At 43.0% G+C, this 17550-nt stretch overlaps 2 protein-coding genes across 9 annotated transcripts in view; one reads left to right on the top strand and one right to left on the bottom strand.

Annotated features, from left to right (window-relative positions):
* The window catches only part of SRPK2 (SRSF protein kinase 2), a 143633-nt gene extending 139283 nt beyond the window's left edge, over positions 1 to 4350 (top strand). For all 4 annotated transcript variants that reach the window (XM_065658689.1, XM_065658687.1, XM_065658685.1 and 1 more), the window contains one exon: positions 2713 to 4350. In XM_065658689.1, the coding sequence (XP_065514761.1) occupies positions 2713 to 2897 (185 nt within the window). In that variant the 3' untranslated portion in view covers positions 2898 to 4350. The remainder of the gene's footprint in view (positions 1 to 2712) is intronic.
* A 1716-nt stretch (positions 4351 to 6066) lies between these two features.
* The window catches only part of KMT2E (lysine methyltransferase 2E (inactive)), a 63309-nt gene continuing 51825 nt past the window's right edge, over positions 6067 to 17550 (bottom strand). For 4 of the 5 annotated variants that reach the window (XM_065658683.1, XM_065658681.1, XM_065658680.1 and 1 more), the window contains 8 exons: positions 17051 to 17304; positions 16844 to 16900; positions 14922 to 15485; positions 11743 to 12041; positions 9713 to 9801; positions 9492 to 9611; positions 9255 to 9346; positions 6067 to 8336 (listed from right to left, as the gene is read on the bottom strand). In XM_065658683.1, the coding sequence (XP_065514755.1) occupies positions 6822 to 8336; positions 9255 to 9346; positions 9492 to 9611; positions 9713 to 9801; positions 11743 to 12041; positions 14922 to 15485; positions 16844 to 16900; positions 17051 to 17304 (2990 nt within the window). In that variant the 3' untranslated portion in view covers positions 6067 to 6821. The remainder of the gene's footprint in view (positions 8337 to 9254; positions 9347 to 9491; positions 9612 to 9712; positions 9802 to 11742; positions 12042 to 14921; positions 15486 to 16843; positions 16901 to 17050; positions 17305 to 17550) is intronic. The other variant, XM_065658684.1, reaches the window with a different exon arrangement.

The raw sequence follows: 17550 nt of genomic DNA, 5'->3' as shown, positions 1-17550 counted from the left end.
CCAAGCTGCGTTTTCAGATCATACCAGTCATACTACTGTCTCAAGTCAGGAGAACTGAAATGCTTTGTGGAGGAAAAATGGAGCTGTTGAGTTTTCTGCTCACTTTTTAAAGACTTTTTCACTGAATTGTGCGCCAGGTATTGGTGTCCTTGGCCAGCCCAGCACCGCCAGCCTCTCTGGTGCCTCAGGAGGGTTTGTGTCTGGTGGGCTGGCAGGGGGTGACCGACTGCACCCCGGCCAGCGAGCCACTGCGTTTGGTCCTCATCTGAGTGGCCTGAGCACTTGAGATCAGATGAAAATACGTTTTACCAGACACCTCTATTTAAGGTGGCCTTCCCCGGAGCTTTAGGATGGAAATGTGATGGACCCACCACATTAAAATAAAATCTTTGAGTTTCTTGGCCACCTCGGTTGTTTTTATTGCATTTTACTTGCCCTATTTTGATTCCATGGTCAGCATCACGATCTTTATTGAAAACGGATGCACTAGTTTAATTCTTGGCCCCCACACAGATAATTTTTACTATATTCCATCTTCTTAAACGCCTTTACAATCTTCACAGAATTTCTTGTGGCAGGATTCAGCCCATACTGCTAAAATAGTTTGTTCCTCAGCAGAAAGAAACTCCAGAATATTGTGTTGTGCAGGGTGTGCTGGGCTTAGCTTGGGTATTTCGAAGTCAACCTGCACTTCACAAAATAAGAAGAGTATTCAGACACTATGAACTTGCCTTCCACAGTGACACCAGGAGGCTCATCTTGCAATCTTACTTTATACAGCCTGAGGGAGGAAACTAAAACTATATAAGTTGAATACAAAGATGAAGACAGTGCGTGCACACGCACTCCCCCAAAGTTAGTCTAGTTTGGTAAATAACTATGGCAACCCTTGCAATGAATGCTGTAAGCTGCAGGAGCTGTGGACACAACCTGATGATTTTTTGTAGCCATTTTTTGCTTGTAGTCCATAACAAATCACTATTTTCTGTCACTTTTTGGCAATACTTAAGTTTATGCGTTCTTATTAGAAAGTTTACTCCCTGTTCTCGTTAGTAGTCACCAGTACACGCTTCTTGAAACCTTCAAAAGGGTTAAGATTTTCAGCATTTAAATTTCAGAGTTGCACAAAGATTTTGAGGGGCTGAGAGTGCGCCTGAAGTGGATGCACTCCTCCGAATTCACACCGCGGGTCGGTCTGGGACGAAGGCAGCGTTGTGGTGTATGACTGGCGGGTTCTGCTGGGACATGGACACGCTTGTGCTGTAAATGACAGACATGAACCAGCGGGAGACACGGTCCTCTTTGTCCGCACCCCTCCTGCCCCGTGGGATTGAAAGAGGACACAGGGCCAGCGGTGGGCAGCACATCTTCACTTTCTGTCATCAGCAGGTCTCCTGCAGGTGATCAACCATTTACACACTTGCTCTTCTGGGGTCTTTATAGCAGCACCCAGAGAGCTGCTTTGTCATGTTGCATCCTGCCTAGAACCTTCTGCCGTGGCCTAAGGTAGCAGAACCGTGTCCTGCTGGGCCTGTGGCGGGTTTAATCTGTTGCATTCAAGTGCTCCGGCTCTCTGGGACAGTCTGAAGACAGGGGTTTCTTCTCCTGCCCTGGAACTTCTGTAGCCACAGGGATGTACAGAAACTCAGACCTGCGAGCTGACATCTGATGTTGATTTATGGGCAGTAGATTATAGCCGGGGACAACAATAAAGTTGCAAAACCACTTCACTTAAAAGTAGTATGGCCTGCGTGTCCCCATAGCGGATGGCGTAGTGTGCTTGTCAGGCTGCGGGTGGGTCGTGTTCAGCTTCCAGCGTTGGGTGAGAACCCGTCACCCTCCTCAGCAGTTCAGGGCACGTCACGGAATCACCACAGGGGTCTCCGAAGCGGGTTCTGTAGTGTCACATGGGGACTGACTGGCTCGGATTAATGCCCGGGAGGAAGGGAGATGGCAGTGGAGGAGCAGGGAGCAGCCAGAAGAGTCTTCCCCATCTTGCCGAATGACCTGTGGACAGACCTGGATAATACTGCTGGTTCGAATGGCGGAAGGGTTCTTGCTTCCTGCATTCGTTTTGGTCTGAAACACGTTGCCGAGTTGGCCGCATGTCCCCTCTGATGGAACTCAAATCCTGCAGCTGCTGCCACTGCTCGTGCTGGTGGGGCTGAAGGAGCCGTGGGCGGCGGTGGCGCCTCCTCCTCAGGAGGGACTCGGACCGAGGCTGGCTGGGCGGTGGAGCAAACTGCCAAGTGCCAAACCTCTGCTCGGTGCGCTTGGCAGTGAACGCCGCTCTCCTGCGTTGCTGAGGCCTCCATCTCAGGATTGGAGCGGGGTTTGTAAGATTTGGGTTCGCTGGCTGACAGAAGGAAAGGCCCACGGTGTTCTTTGCCACGGCATGAGCATGTGTGTGAATGAGTGACCTTGTGTGCGGGAGACCGAGCGAAGCCAGCGGGAGAAATCCCAGATGGTGCGTATGGCGGAGCCCAGGTGTAAAATGCCATTTGCTGTGGGAATGACCTCTTGGTTTTGACATCGGACATACTCAGCTCCTGCGAGGACCTCAAGCAAGCTTGCGAAGTGCTGCCCTTCCTAAGTAATGATTCTCAGCATGGCCAAGGTGCTGTGAAAGCAGAGTGGGAGAAAAAACAGAGATTAGTCGTTAACAGGGATAACGAGGTATTTTTCTAATGCCAGTAATATTTCTGTTTGCAGGAGAACTCCGACACATTACCAAGCTGAAACCTTGGAGTCTTTTTGATGTGCTTGTGGAGAAGTATGGTTGGCCTCCTGAAGACGCCGCACAGTTTACAGATTTCCTGATCCCCATGCTAGAAATGGTCCCAGAAAAACGTGCTTCAGCTGGAGAATGCCTTCGGCATCCGTGGCTCAATTTTTAGCAGAATCTCCCAGCTGTTTTAAAAAAAAAAAAAAAGCCAGCAACCACTTTCCGGTGTGTCGGACCTAAATGGTGACTGTCACAAATTCTTTAGCAGGATCACACGTGAGCTGGCTTCAATCCTCAGACCTTTGTTTTGCTTGAGGTACTGTTTGACATTTTGCTTTTTGTGCACTGTGTTCTTGGGGAAGGGTAGTCTTTTTGTCTTCAGCTAGTAGTTTACTCACCCACTTTCTTCAGAAAACACTTACGGTGTCTTTAAGCATTGTTTCTTGTGTTGTGTGGCATTCAGATGTCGGATTTTTGAAAAGAGGAAACTTCCCCCCATGTGTTTTGGCAAGTTTTGTAACTATTTATGAAAAAAAGTATTTTAGCTGATGCATATTATATAATTTACGAGCGTAAGAAATTTATCAAGTCAGAACTGAGTTATGGCGAGGAATTGTACAATTTTATCTTCTGGCAAAGGGACATCATTCTTGTATTATAGTGTATGTAAATGCACCCTGTAAATGTTTATTTCCATTTAAATATGGGACTGGGGACTCAATTTCAGAGTAAAGCGACTAAGTTTTAGAGAGCTTTATAGCAAACCAATTGCATGTAGTGGACTTTAAACTGCTTTAAGGAATTGTGTAAAATTTCTATTCTGTAGCAGTTCCCGTTCATTGGATTTTAAACAAAGTGGCTCTGGTTTACAGGATTTCATTCCCCAAATGGCACTTTAAAGGAAGGCTAGACTTCTTTCTAATAAAGTATGCATTATCATTTAGCACTCCCTTTTAGAACTTTTGCCTATTTTAAGTGCTTTTAAGAAAAGAAAAATAGCAATCTCCCTTACAATGTGATAGTGAAGACATGGTACCATATGATGTTGCCTTTTTATAAGCACTGTAAGTTGTACTATACCTTAAGGAAAAAAAAAAATTAAAAGTCAAGCATGAGAACCACTCTCTGTGTAGAATTACTGCTCTTTTATAATAAAAGTGTGCGCTTGGAATCAGTTAAGGAAGGATATAGCTGCAAATATTTACAGTGCAGTGAGTAAAATAATCCAAGAAGCAAGATCATGCTCATTCCATTCATAGCTTTACATGTTTCTAAACCAAATTGCACTAGCTTTATTTTTTTCCCATAACTAGACATACAGTTACCCAGTGTAAGCTGCACGCAACAATTACGTGTTTCCTAGGAAAAAAAAAAGCTGCATAGGCTGAAGCTTATAGGCAATACAGATTTTAGAATGTACAGTATGGAGGTGCGGTTTGGCCTCTTTTAGAAGTCAGTGGGATGAATGTAAGCTTACTTCTGATCTTTGTGTAACGACGGTGCCACTTTTTCTTGACTTTGTCCATATGAAATTTATTCACATGCCTTTGCAATAACTAGATTGTGAGCCGGTAGCCCCATGCTGTAACAATAACCAGTTGTTTGAGGTGCTTGCAGTTGTCTAATTAAAGTGTTTTGTTTTTTCAGACAGTGTTGCTGGTCATTGGACTCTGTGCTGGCTGTGACTCCAGCCGTTAGTGTGCTAGAGGTCTGTGTCACTGCGGGGCGGGGGGGGGTGGGAGGAAAATGTGAAAAGCAGCTTTCTGTGTTAATGTGTAACATACGTCACCTGCCGTAAATCGGAGCATCATGAGGGGCTATGTTTAAGTGGTTGTGAGGTGAAACGTGACCAAAAAAAACCACCACCAAACCAAACCTGAAAAAGAGTGTTGCATAGAACGTGTTTAACTGCTGTAAACAAGCAATGCTGGTGCAGCCCCTCATCCCCCAAAAAAACCTGCAAAGCCCCTGCCAAGTGCGACACGTGTACGTGGGTCGGGACCACGTGCCTTCAGCCTCTGCCGCCCGGGCACCTCACCGTGGAACTTTTCATAGCCATGAGGACAACAGTGGTGAGAAGGACGATGCTACAGTGGAATCCAGAGCTAGAGGTAAAAATGATGTTTGGCTTCATAGCTGGGCTGGGCGCTGGTAGGGCCGCGTCATGGCAGCTTGTTCTTGAACGCACAGAAAATACAAGCAGGTGAATGAAGTGGCAACTGCAAGCCAAGGTGAGCAACCTCTGCCTTTTGCTTGGCCAGGGCAGCACAAGACACCTTGGAGAACCCCACATTGTGTCCTGTTCTGCAGCCCAGGGTCAGCTCCTTGTGCTTCTGTAAGTCCTGCCCAGTCTGTACCTGACTTATGTATGAGGTGATGGAATGACTGACAGGGAGGAGGGTCAGGACACCCAGCTTTGAGCTGTGGGCCATAGAGGATGATGCAGATGTTTTCAGTAGAACAGCATGGGGTGGGTTTTTTTTCTGTTGTTGATGGTTTAACCATGTGCTACTCCTGCTCATGCAAACATGGTCAGTGTTTTGCACAGCCAGCAGTTGTTCAGGGAAGTATTTCTAGTGTATTGGTTTTTACCAACAAAATTTTTCAGTAGTTTGAGGCAAATCACAATTTAAAGTAGCCCAGATTTTTTTCTATTAAAAACAATTAATGCTTTTTTTTTTTTTTTCCAGTGGGTAGAACAGCCACTTCCCATCCTGTCCTGTCAGGTTTTCTTCTCTGGTTCTGAGGCTGAGCTATGGAGAACAGTCCTGTTGTGTGAGCAGAACTGTGCGATCACTGCTGACATGCACAGACCTTGTCACACACCAGTTACTGAGTAACAGCACCAGCACTGCTGTGCTCCACTTCCTTAGAGCAAAAATACTGCTACCCCCCTCGAGCACCACTCAGCTCTCCTTTGAGGAGGGAATCTGAAGGGTAGGGTGGGCAGTGATGACTGTGCTACTAATGCAGTGGAGTGTTACTAAACTTTCTAGGAAGTCTGACAAGGCCTCAGTCCCCAGAAACTGCACCCACAAGAGGAGGAAAACAGGACTGTGGTGCAGTCTGCAGGTGGTACTGGTGTCAGTACAAACAGCCCCTGCTGTGTTTGGAGCGATTTCTCCTCCCCTCCAGACTCACCAGGGGACACAACCCCCCGCGCACAGCCCGTTCCACCTCTGTCCATGCTACAGCAGCAAAGCCACAGCTGGAGCAGCAGGGCAGGGAACAGCCTCACAGTGACTGCAAGGGGGTGTTTGTTTTACAGATGTGAGGCCACCTCCCTGAACACACACCACCCTTTCAGGACAAGCAGTTAAAACTGACATAATTGTGATTTATTAACATGAATTAAAATGCCCAACCAGTGCTGCAATGTGACAGTATATTAAAAAAAAAAAATTAAAGATCATATACTGTACTACTTTCACAAAGATCACACTTTCCTTTTTTTTTTTGCAAAAGAGACTTATTATATACAATACTATATCAAATGAAAGCAGCTTTAAGCAATTTTACAAGCAAAAGAAATACAATATTTACAGCACTCGTCAGAGACATTAGAAACAGTCTATACATTAAATTACATTTTCTGCAAATAACTGATGAAACAAAAAGCCATGTCCACACCAAAACTATAAAAAATTTGTATTGCATTGTTTTCTATCTCTATGCACACAAAGAACTGTTGACAGAAGAAAATGGGAAAAAAAATTGTTAGTGCCATCACTTAGCCTGTGTTGTACTTATTTAATTACACATGTATAAAAGTAATATAGAAAACATTCACTAAATGAATTTAACTGCAACAATAAAATTTTAAAGATTATGCAGCATCAAACCTACTGCCAGAAAAAACAGCTGGAATGTTCACTTACAAAATAAAAAGAAATACCGAATACTGGCTTAACAGCACATTTTCAGGAATTTTAAAAAGCAAAAAATGGAAAGAATACAATGAAAGAGCACTGGTGTTTGCTTTTATACAAAGTATCATGTACAAGCTTTAAAAAGTACCTGGAATAGGTACATATGAAATATACACAGTTTATATTACAGAACACTTTAAAAATGTTGAGAATTAAAGGGATCCATGTCAATGCCACCCTGACCCATGGTAATTGTTCTGAAAAGTGGGCGGCACCTGTGCTCTGTGAATGGGGATCTGTCCCGGCACAGGGGACGCCTGCTGCGGCCCCTGCACGGCGTGGGGCAGGGAGACAGCGCCGGGGTGCGGGCAGAACCCCGAAGCCGTGGGGGTGGCGATGCTGTTTGGTCCTTGAGGTTGGATGTGAGGACCCTGACCAGGGAGCGGGCAATGAGGTCCTGTTCCAGCAGGCTGATGTTGAGGCCCAGGTCCTAATGTTGTATGGTGGGGGGCTTGTGAGGAGTAGGAGGAGACGCTTGTGTGAGCATTTGAAGGAAAGTGGGGGGGTCCTTGATGAGACGGGTGGTGTAACCCTTGTGCTGATGCTGGGTGATGCCCCGAGCCTATAACGTTGGAGGGTGGGGGCGGAGGGGGGGGAGGTGCAGAGTTTACAACATGCTGGTGTTGTGCTTGCAAACCTTGGTGTCCAGTTGAAGGATGGGGAGGTTGGTGGTGGGGGAGAGGACCTGGTGGTGGTGGCGGTGGTGGCAAATGGTGACCAGCAGCTTGAGAATGAATGTGCGATCCAGGAGCTACAGCCACGGCGTGAACTGGACCGACAACGTGTGCTACACAGTGCTGCTGATGAGTACTTTGCTGCTGTACAAGGTGAGGTCCCGGAGCAGGTGGTGGTGGAGGAGGAGGTGGAGCAGCAGACGCCGACGCCTGGTGATGAATACTGGGGTTCTGAGAGGGCAAAAAATGCCCCGCGGTTACATGGTGTCCCGGCACCGTTTGCTGACCCGCAGTGCCGGGAAGTGCTTGATTTGGTCCAGATGAAAACACAGTCTGCTGGGGGATGCTGCCCTTCAGCTGAGTGTAACTCTGAAAGTTTCCGGAGGGCTGCTGGTTTTGATAGTAAGTAGAAGAAGGAGGTGGAGGGGGCGGGGGAGGTGGGGCACTGCTGTTCAAATTTTGTTGGTTAAACTGGCTGTAAGAAGCTGAAGATTGTCCTGAAGACGTCTGAGTAAAGTGGGGTCCGCTCGCCTGCTGCTGGTTACTGGGCTGAAGGGCCGGTGCTGCCGGATAGAAGTTTCGGTGTGTTTCCCTCTGGGGCGTTGCGACTTGAGGTGACTGCGGGTGATGAGGTCTGTAGGGAGATCCCAGCTGCTGCGAGGGAGGCTTTGGTGAAAGGTAACCGTGCTGCACGGGTGCGTGAGGGGTCGAAGGCTTGGGAGTATTTTCTATGTGAGGAGAAGGGGGGCAATGCAGCTTCAAAGGTGCAGAAGGCAACTTCTGTGAGTGTGAAAGTTGCTCAGCAGAACTGCGCAGATGCGACTGAGATGGGTGATTTTTTGAAAGTGCTTGGACGTTACTTGTCAGCTGTTTTTGTTGCAGCTCAGATTTTGGATGATTCGCACATTCAGCCTCAGGTGCATTAGCTGCAGTTTCCCAGTGCGAATCTGGTTTTGTGGGTGTTTTCCCAAGTGACTGTGTTGAAACTACAGGACTTGGTGAAGAGGGCTAGAAGGAAAAGAAAGCAAGTCAGTGCAAAACATTCAATATCAGACTACGTGTGCACTAAGCTGAAAAGAACTCCTCAGAATATTATTCTCTCTGCCGATGGTGAAAAGAAGTGTTGAGGCACAGGAGATATATTTGGTGTAAGAAAACGAGAGAAAGTACAAAGCCCACGTTTGCCAAGACACTATTTTTAGCAAGTACACATCGATCATTCTTGAGAGTCAAAGACTAGCAAGCGTATTTTAAAGCAGTAACAGAAATATGACCCATCAGGTCCAAGTCAGAATCTGTTCAAGTTTTGGATTTCTAGGTCTAAAAGAAATAATTCCAGACAAGACCATTTACAAAAATAAAGCCATTTTTAGAGTGATTTAACACTTTTAAACTGGCATAGTGTGCAAGCAAGCGTACTAAACATTACAACCTGAATTACTTCATTTAATACTGTAGAGGCAGCTACTTATCATCCTTCTCCGTATCAGTGCCTGACCAACAGGGCCAAGCCCTGACACGGCAAGAGCAAACTCCTGTTCAGAAGTACGTAGATCACATTACTACTGTCAGTTCCGCCTGCCTGTTCTTCAGCATGCAACTGGCAGAACTGCAGTGATAGTGAATCCACTGATACAATCTCTTCTGTGTCTACCGAATGCAAGATCATATGTAAACAGGTATAGCTACTGAAAGAACAGAACATAAAGCAACTTTTTTAGCATGTATGGACTACCACAAATATTCTCACAAATGTTTACCTATGATAATTTATTGCACAGAAAGGTTATGTACACAGATGTTTATCTAAGAAGTAAATCGTGAGATCAACACTTTTTTAGATAAATCAGAGATGTACATACATACTCCTATGCATATTCTACAATGCGCACGAATCCACACGCGCCTGCATACACTGCGCGTTACCTTGCTTGCTTTTGAAGGACTCTTGCAAGTCTTTTGTGAACTATCTGGGGACGGACACTCAGAAGTAGGCTCTGGATTTTCAGGATCAGGCTCTATAGACATAAAGCAGAGAGAAATATAAAAGTGGGAAAATCAAGTCTTGCAGAGGTCACTAAGCACTTTATAAAGAGCCATTAAAGTTGTTGTAAGCGACTATTCAATATGACAAGTGTCATATGAGGTCATCTGCTTACTGACCTTCCATAAATTCAGTGAAAGAAGGGACCTTAAGCTGCAACTGGGAAATGAGATTTGAATGAGATGAAGGTGGAGACTGAACATGAGACGGTGAGCATGGGCTACAGGGTGACTCTCCCCCTACAGATGAAGCAGACCCAAACACAGTATTAGAACGATTACAGACTGCCATGGGGCAACTGGTTAGATGTATCTGCCTTCCACGTGACAAAGCAACTCACCACTGTCCTTGTCTTTCCTATGATCACTGAGAAGTAAAGCTCGCTGGTAACTTCGTTCTCTCACTTGTTCCACAGAGGTTGATGCAGTCCTGGAAGAGAGCAGCACGTTTCACATGTAAGAGGATGTACTCCCACTGACCCAATTTAGGAAATGTATGTGCAAACACTGGGTCAGAGAAAGCTGACAATGTTGATTGCACGCGAGAGCCAAATAACTGGCTATACATAAGGAATGCCATTTGTTATTTTGTGTCTGTTTTCTCCTGCTTTAGATATACTGATTTCCTGCAGCCTTGTTACACTGAAGAATTAACAACTCCTCTTAATAGGGAAACAACATCTGTGTATCTGTGGGGTTTTTAATTTTTCTAAACAACTGACAAGTCAAAAACTACACTTGAAAAAATAAAGGTTGCAGGTACAGCTTCATAGTCTCCATTTGTAGAAAACTCTTTTTCCAAAGCTAGAAATAGTTTCTTTTTTTTAAAAAAAAAAAAAAAAATTACTCTTTAATAGTGGATCCACAATCGTAAATACTCCACAACTAGAAATATATCTCTGTTTAGGCTTCTACATTTAACTTGCCAGATAGTGGGTATGAAATGACAGACCAATCTTGTCTTTTATAATCAATTATATCTGACAATCACAATCTGATCAAGAAGAATGGAACTGACAGCACTCTACAAAACCCAATTTTTCCTTCAGGCAAGAACATACAGCATTACTTTACAATACTGTTGTACTAAAATAAATTTTGGTGCTTTCTGCAGGATTTCTGCAAAAACTTACTAATAAATTCTTCCTTGTTTGGTCTGTTTTCCACATTCTTCGCTTACAATATAGTACACTAGTTTCTGCATAGTAAACTTACAGCCCCTTTTCCGTGAAATTCTGAAGACTGCACTTACGTTCTCCCTTCAACTGGCTCTACGAAATCCTTCTATTCTAGAATAGCTGGAGCATCTGAGCAGAAGGATGTTCAGCTCCTCAGCCCACGTTCAACCCAAACACCACTAGGCCTTCACCACAGCACAAAGATCATCTGCAGGTTTATTTTGTGCTAATTAACAATTTGGAGACAGCTACCAAAAATGTACTGGAAAATGCTGTGCGACGATTACGCAGACTGAAGCCATTCTATCTTATCCCACTTCACGCTATCTCTTCCCAGGTTTTTTGGTTGTTGGGAGTATCTTGTATGGCATCCAACAGAGCATGTGTTCTGTCCACAGGGGAACCATTTAACGATCATAAACAACGATGCAAGTATCTCTACCTGAGCAGAAGGACCCGTTCAGCAGCCTGCATGCAGCCCTGCACATCGCGCTTAAGCCTTAACAGCAAACACCACAAGCGCATTCCAGCAAGTTGCTGAAGAACAGACTTCCTAAAGTCTTCTAGAAGCTTTTGCTAATCAATACAGATTGTTCTCCCGTTCAAGCCCTCTCCCCTACAGTATGCTTGGAAAAGTTTAAAGATGAAAAATATTCTCCTCAGTGCTCAAAGCAGTGGAGATCAAAGGAGCCGAGTGCAGAGCCATGGTCACACTGAGAACTGGACTCCAATCTTGGCTGCCACAGCACCCTCCCCATCCTCCTGCTGCTCCCTCCGCCCCACACCTGCGTGGGCACAGATGGCCCAACTCGTGCCATGGTGCAAGGAGCACGCCTGCCCACCAATGCCGTTTGCTACAGAGGGACAACTGTACTTACCTATGCAATGTTATAATCTACAGAAATAGGCAACTTGTCTTGCTCAAACCAATGCCTATTTTACTCTTAGAAAATAAAAAAGCAAACCCGAATGAAAATAAGTTAAACAGTATCTCATGGGTAACTTCTCAGAATTCTAATCTTTGAGTTTTCTGCTAGCTTTATGAGGAATGAGGTAAGATGACCCTTTGCTAAGCTGAACTTTCCAAGCAGTAATCTGCACTCCTATCAATGAAAACTAGATTTCAAATAGAAAAGACTTAAAATTAAATAAATAATTCCTCAGCACATCAGTCCTCTAGTTTCACAGCTTACCACTGAACTTCTGGTTCATTCTTCTCACTGGAAGATTCCTTCATTGCACAGTTGTTGCCAGTGTCTTCTGGAGCTGCACTATAAGCAGCAGTTGGCAGTGGTACAGGGAGGCTTGCAGCGTTCTCTGTTTGTTCCCCATTCTCACCGCTGTTGTTAAACCCATCGTTAGCACCATTGTTATTACTTGTATTTCCTCCACCAGCAGCGTGAGGAGATACAGTGACCAGGGGGAAGTTTTCTGTCTTTGAGCCACTTTTTCTAGCTTCTCGTTGTCTCTTACGGTATTCTAATAAGGATACCTGTGGAGAAAAAAAACCAAACCAAAACAAAAACAAAGCCAAACATTAGAAGGGAAGTTTACCTGTTTCCTGACACTTCTGATTAAATGTATTCTTTCAGTACGACACACAATTCACCTGCTTCTAAAAGAAAACAGGGATAGATTAATTGAAGATATTTCACCGTATCTGCAGTGAATTTACAGAGTACTAAGCAACTAATGACGCTGAGGGTGATGTAAGGAAAAGGTCCCGCCAAGAGAAGGAGTGCGCATTGTGCCTCGCGGAAGAAGCAGAGGATGATGCAGGTCAGCAAGAGGTTGGCTGCTGAAGTCACACTGCTGGCTGATGCTACAAGACAGGGCAGTTTTTCCCGGAACTGCAGCATTAGTAAGAGCGCACTAATGCAGTACAGCTCATTTCACGAGTTGTCGCATCCTGCTCTCAGTCTGACGCCCTCATAAGAAAAAACAACTGCGCTTCTGCTTCACTCTACTGCGTGAATCAAAGGATTCTCTAAGTTCTTCATACATTTTTCTTACCATATAGAATTTGCAATTTAACTTTCTTTTCCCAGTTTATTTGAATTTGTGTCTTCACTCTAAGAGACTGATTAAGAATATATTTTAATGCTAAACTCCAAGTAAAGTTCATTAGCAAAAATGATGACACATGAAGGGAAAAGTGGTATCTATTTTATATACATATGTGTATATATATGTATATCCATATAAATCAGTACACAGAAGCTTCCATAGAAAACAGCTTAAATGTTAGTAAGTTAGCTTCAGTGAGAAAAATAAGTTATTGAATGTTTTCACTACACATCCTTCAAGATTTGAAGCAGAAAGCTGAAAATATTTACTTTCAGACCTACTTTATTCAGTAAGGAAACTGATTTGGTGCAAATGACATTTAATGTCTTTGTATCTTTTCTCCTAGTTATCAGCAACCCACTCTGACCCATGTAGCATCCAAACCAAGAAACAATAGTTCAATAATGAAAAAAATTCTTGTTTAACTGCCTTAGTCCTCAATACAAGCTGACACCCACTTCTACAGAGAGAAAAAACAAGGCAGTCTGCTCTGCTTACAGTCCTAACAGGTTTTGTGTCTGTTTTCAAACAGTTCTATCCATTAAAGCCTCATTTCTATATCAGGGTAAGAACAGTTAAAAGTATTTGAATTTTCATAAAATAAAGTTTAGGTTAAGAACTGAATCAGATTTTTTATAAAATGGAGTTTTGTTTAAGAACTGATCTTGCTTTGAAACAATTTATTTCCACATGAGATCCCTTGAATAATATTGCTTTAAAGAAAGCTTAAGGATTAAGAACAGATTAAATCTATGCAGTGCGGCCACTACATACAGGACCATATTGAAATGGGATGAACTTGTACAATGCTGAGACAAAACAGAAGAGTAAATGGCCACAGAAATTTTGAAATATGACAAAAACCCTGCCTTTAACAACTGTATAAGGGCATCCATGTCTTCTGTGATCCTAAGGAAAAGCTTCTATTATTCTCCTACAAAATTCCCGAATTCTCACCTTTTCCTTAGGCGAGACTTCCCCAGCCCCTTTTTCACACTGTAAAAAGTTGCATTTTTTATGTCCTGGAAAAGCCTAAACCCCATTCTTTCAGGGGAATAGACACAATTTTCTCTGACTTTTCTGCGATTAGAACATAAATTAACGTAACTTTCAGGCAACAAAAAATGTGAAGCTATACACATTTTGGCTTCCTTTATGGTTTTTAATTTGGTTGTTTTTTTGGGGAGCGTTTTTTTGTTTTCTTTCTGGCTGTGCCGAAACAGCAGTGCTACAACAACATGTGTGGGATCTATAAAATTCCCAGGGTGAGGACCAGGTAAGAAAAGAGAGGTGAGAACAGAGCTCCTACTATCTTGCTTAGTTACGTCTCAGTTTGAAGTCTGAACTTTGGAAGGAAGAACCACGAGTGCTCCTGGCAGGATGCTCCAGAGCACACAGGAGGCTGCATGTACAGGGGGGTGCGATGGAGCCGAAAAACCAAACCCCTATTGTGCACACAGGTACATGCACAGAATATGCCCTACCCCCCTGATCGTTACTTCCATAAAGAAAATAAATCACATCTTCCAACCAAGAAAGATTGCTACCATTTGTTATGAGACAGAACTGGCAAGTCGATGGATCCGAAACTGTTGCCTTCTGCGTCTGTCACCCTTTCTGTGAGGAGCAAAAGAGTCGAACCTGACAGTGAAGTGCAGCCAAAGACAGTGGCACAGGTAACTTTCAATTTTGGTTTGAGTTGGCCATGACCACACAACTTACCTACAAGAACTGTTTCACCAGAGTAGCAAATTTAGATTGTGCTTATTTTTCAAACACAGTATTTTATAAAAAAGAAATTAAGCCAAGAAAAAGATTTCTTGGGACTACGGATTTCTTTGCAGTTCTAACAGTCAAAACAAGGCACCTTAAGTATATAAAAATTGGAACTTTAAAGTCTCAGTATCATCAATCTGTTAGCACAATTTCTTGCAGTAATTCATAATGTTCACTGTATCTTCTCTATGATGCTACTATATATTCTGTATAATAGAATATTGTAATGCGTGGTGGCATAAGCAACCATTTTCAAACCTGAAAAGCAATTATTTATTGAGCAATTCATTTAAGACTCATATGAAACGAAAGAGAATTTGTTTCTGTTACTTGGAAAAAATAAATTCACTAACTGGTGTACGCAACTTTACTCTTTGATCTTCACTATTTCCCCTGAATAATGTCTCCTACATGGTAGTATCTAAAGACGAGCCATCTGGTTGGTTTTTATTATATTCTGATTTTTCTGTTATAGAAATATCATTAGCAGACTATATGAGATAGACCAAATGATTCTTAAAATTATAACCTTTTTCTTTTGTGGAGGATTCTGGGGTGTGCAATTTCCATCCATCAAGTTGTCGTTATTGACAGTCCTTCCAAAGCCAGATGCAATTCCATCTTCTGAAGTACAAAAAACAGATGCTTCCATGAACATGCCTCTAGCATCGTCTTGAATCAGGCACTTTGACTCGCTTATTCTGAATCCACCTCCTACCTCCAACTGATGTGAAGGGGTCAAGTCCCTCAAATTAGAATTCATTGAGAAATTTACACCTGTCCTGTCGGGACTTTTTACCCAGGAAGAATAAATTGTGCCCCGTCCACAATGAGCAGTTTCTAATTGGCTGTTTGAATCAGTCCTATCATGTGTTGGGGCTTCCAGGTTTTTATGCAGTGCACTTTGCTCAATTACTTCGAGTCCCAGCTGGAGGTCTGACACAGATTCCATTTCTCCAGTGCACTGCCGTGTGACATCAGTCCTGTTCCTTGGGCTGGAATATCCAATAGTCTTTATTTCTTGCAGGCCCATTTCTGTCAGGTTGGAATTTCTGAAAGAATTCAGTGCTAGTATCGATGCTCTGTCATATCCCTGCATGAAGAAAAAGCATGTCAGCTATTTTTCCATACTGCAACAAAATGGCAACTATTCTGACATTCAGTTGTGCCTTTAAGTGGGATTAAAGGCCTTCCAGTTCTACAACTTTATCTATTTTTAAGAAACAGTTCTACAGCCAGACACTTATTTCTACTACTGCCATGTTTTAGATGAAAGAATTTTAATAAAATGCACATTAGCCAAAGTCAAAAACTTTAAATGCCAGGCTGGTTTATGACTGGCAGAAGAAAGGGAGGAGCTTTAACAGAAGCAAGTCCCCAGCCAGGACGCTACAAAGCACTCGCTTCAATTCAACATCAAACAGATCCTTGCTGTCAAAACATTTCGCAAATGAAAAAAGAAAAGCATGCTTTTCTAAGACGTTAGGATTTTAAGACAATTTTAAAACCGTATTCTGTAGAGGGAAAAAAACCCCTCTTAAGTTATAGAAACTGACTTTTCTACTTCTTAAAACTGTATTAACCATAAAACCATAACATACTCATGGCTGGAAGTGGCTATTCTAAACCAACATGTTTCAAGGTTTTCATGAATCCTTTTAAAATTATTTGTATTACAAAGCAAAAGTTCTTAAGTAAAACCTCTCTTTTTGAATCAAATAAACAGTAAAATTCAATTACTGTAGTTTAGAAGGAATTGTTAAGTTTAGCCAACAGCTACAATTGTATGAAAAATTTTGTGTATTTCAACATTTGTTAAGATTTTGACCAGAGGAAAAACAAAACAAAACAAAAAAACATGTATGTGCTTAATTCTCAGAGAAGAGTATTTGGATGACTCGTTTACACGACTGGCCAGAAGTGCAGGTCGCCATTAGTAAAACCTGCTAAATGCTCGGTAGGTCCCGTTGCGGGCAGCCCCCACCCGCAGGTTGGGTGTCCCCCCCGGCGGGCACAGGGTCTCCAGCGCCACGCTGCCCCCTGGCGGCCTGCCACCGGCACTCGCCCGCCTAAACCCCTTCGTTACCTTCCCGCTCTGCTCTGGCGCTCTGAGCATAATTAGGCTCAAAAGAAACAATTAAAGAGACACCCGTAACAAGGAGAAACGTTAATTTACATCTGAGCACAGCCTGAAAAGCCCAAGTGTTGTTTTTCTGTTATTTATAAATCACAGTAGTTATGCCTTTCCATGACAGGAACCAGGATTTTTAAGTGATGCAGAAAACAGGAGAGAGAAACCAGTTTGAAATAGAAAATGAAATAGGTAAAGTGGAAATAGACAGCAATATGCAAATAAAACCTGTAGGGAAGTCCCCCTTTACATTCCGGGAATGGTGCGGCCATACAGGTGCAACCAAGATACTATTTGCAGTTTTTGGCAAAGATCCTTACCTCTTGACTGTAAGCTCGCCTCTTTATTTCTGGGGAACTGTCAGGTGAGGAAATATTCTAAACAAATAAGAAGAAATTGCAAGTCAGTTTCTTTTTTAGCCTGCAGAAACACAAAACATCCCCTTGTAGCAGGAGTACAAATACTGATTTACACTAGAAAGCGTACACGCATTCTCTGAACACATTGAAATTCATTATAAATCTCACCTCAAAGTGCATGGTATTTCCATGTATACATGGAGTTACAGGAGTAACTGGCGAATATATGGGTTTGTAACCATTTCTACAAGCTTCATCTTCTGTTTTCGCCCTAGGAGGAGTAGCAAACATGGATGTCTCGGAGGCAGTGATGTCGGCATGAGTTGGTGTGGCATATGGAGAAGGAGTAGGCGTGGAGGTTTCTGAGAATGCAGACTCCAACAGCTGATACAGTCTTCGTTTTTTTAGTGGCGTGGTTAAATCTGTGTGTTAAAATTAGAAAACAGAAGAGATCTCGATATATAAAGTACTTAAACGACTGTGATTACTGTAACGAAATTAAGAACTGCACATAAAAAAAATGAGTAAGATTCCAAAAATCTCTTAAGGGCAGGCTTCCTGAAGAATGAACTCTTTAACAGCCTACAGATATACTAGTAACTGAAATTTTTGTGCTAGGATGATGGGAAGAATTCTCTGAGTTTCCATAAAACGGAAAGTCAACTTCT

This window comes from Caloenas nicobarica, chromosome 1 (assembly GCF_036013445.1).
Source record: "Caloenas nicobarica isolate bCalNic1 chromosome 1, bCalNic1.hap1, whole genome shotgun sequence".
In the NCBI taxonomy this organism is placed as follows: Eukaryota; Metazoa; Chordata; class Aves; order Columbiformes; family Columbidae; genus Caloenas; species Caloenas nicobarica.
The sequence above is the reverse complement of the archived record's forward strand: the minus strand, read 5'-3'. Positions and strand labels throughout refer to the sequence as shown.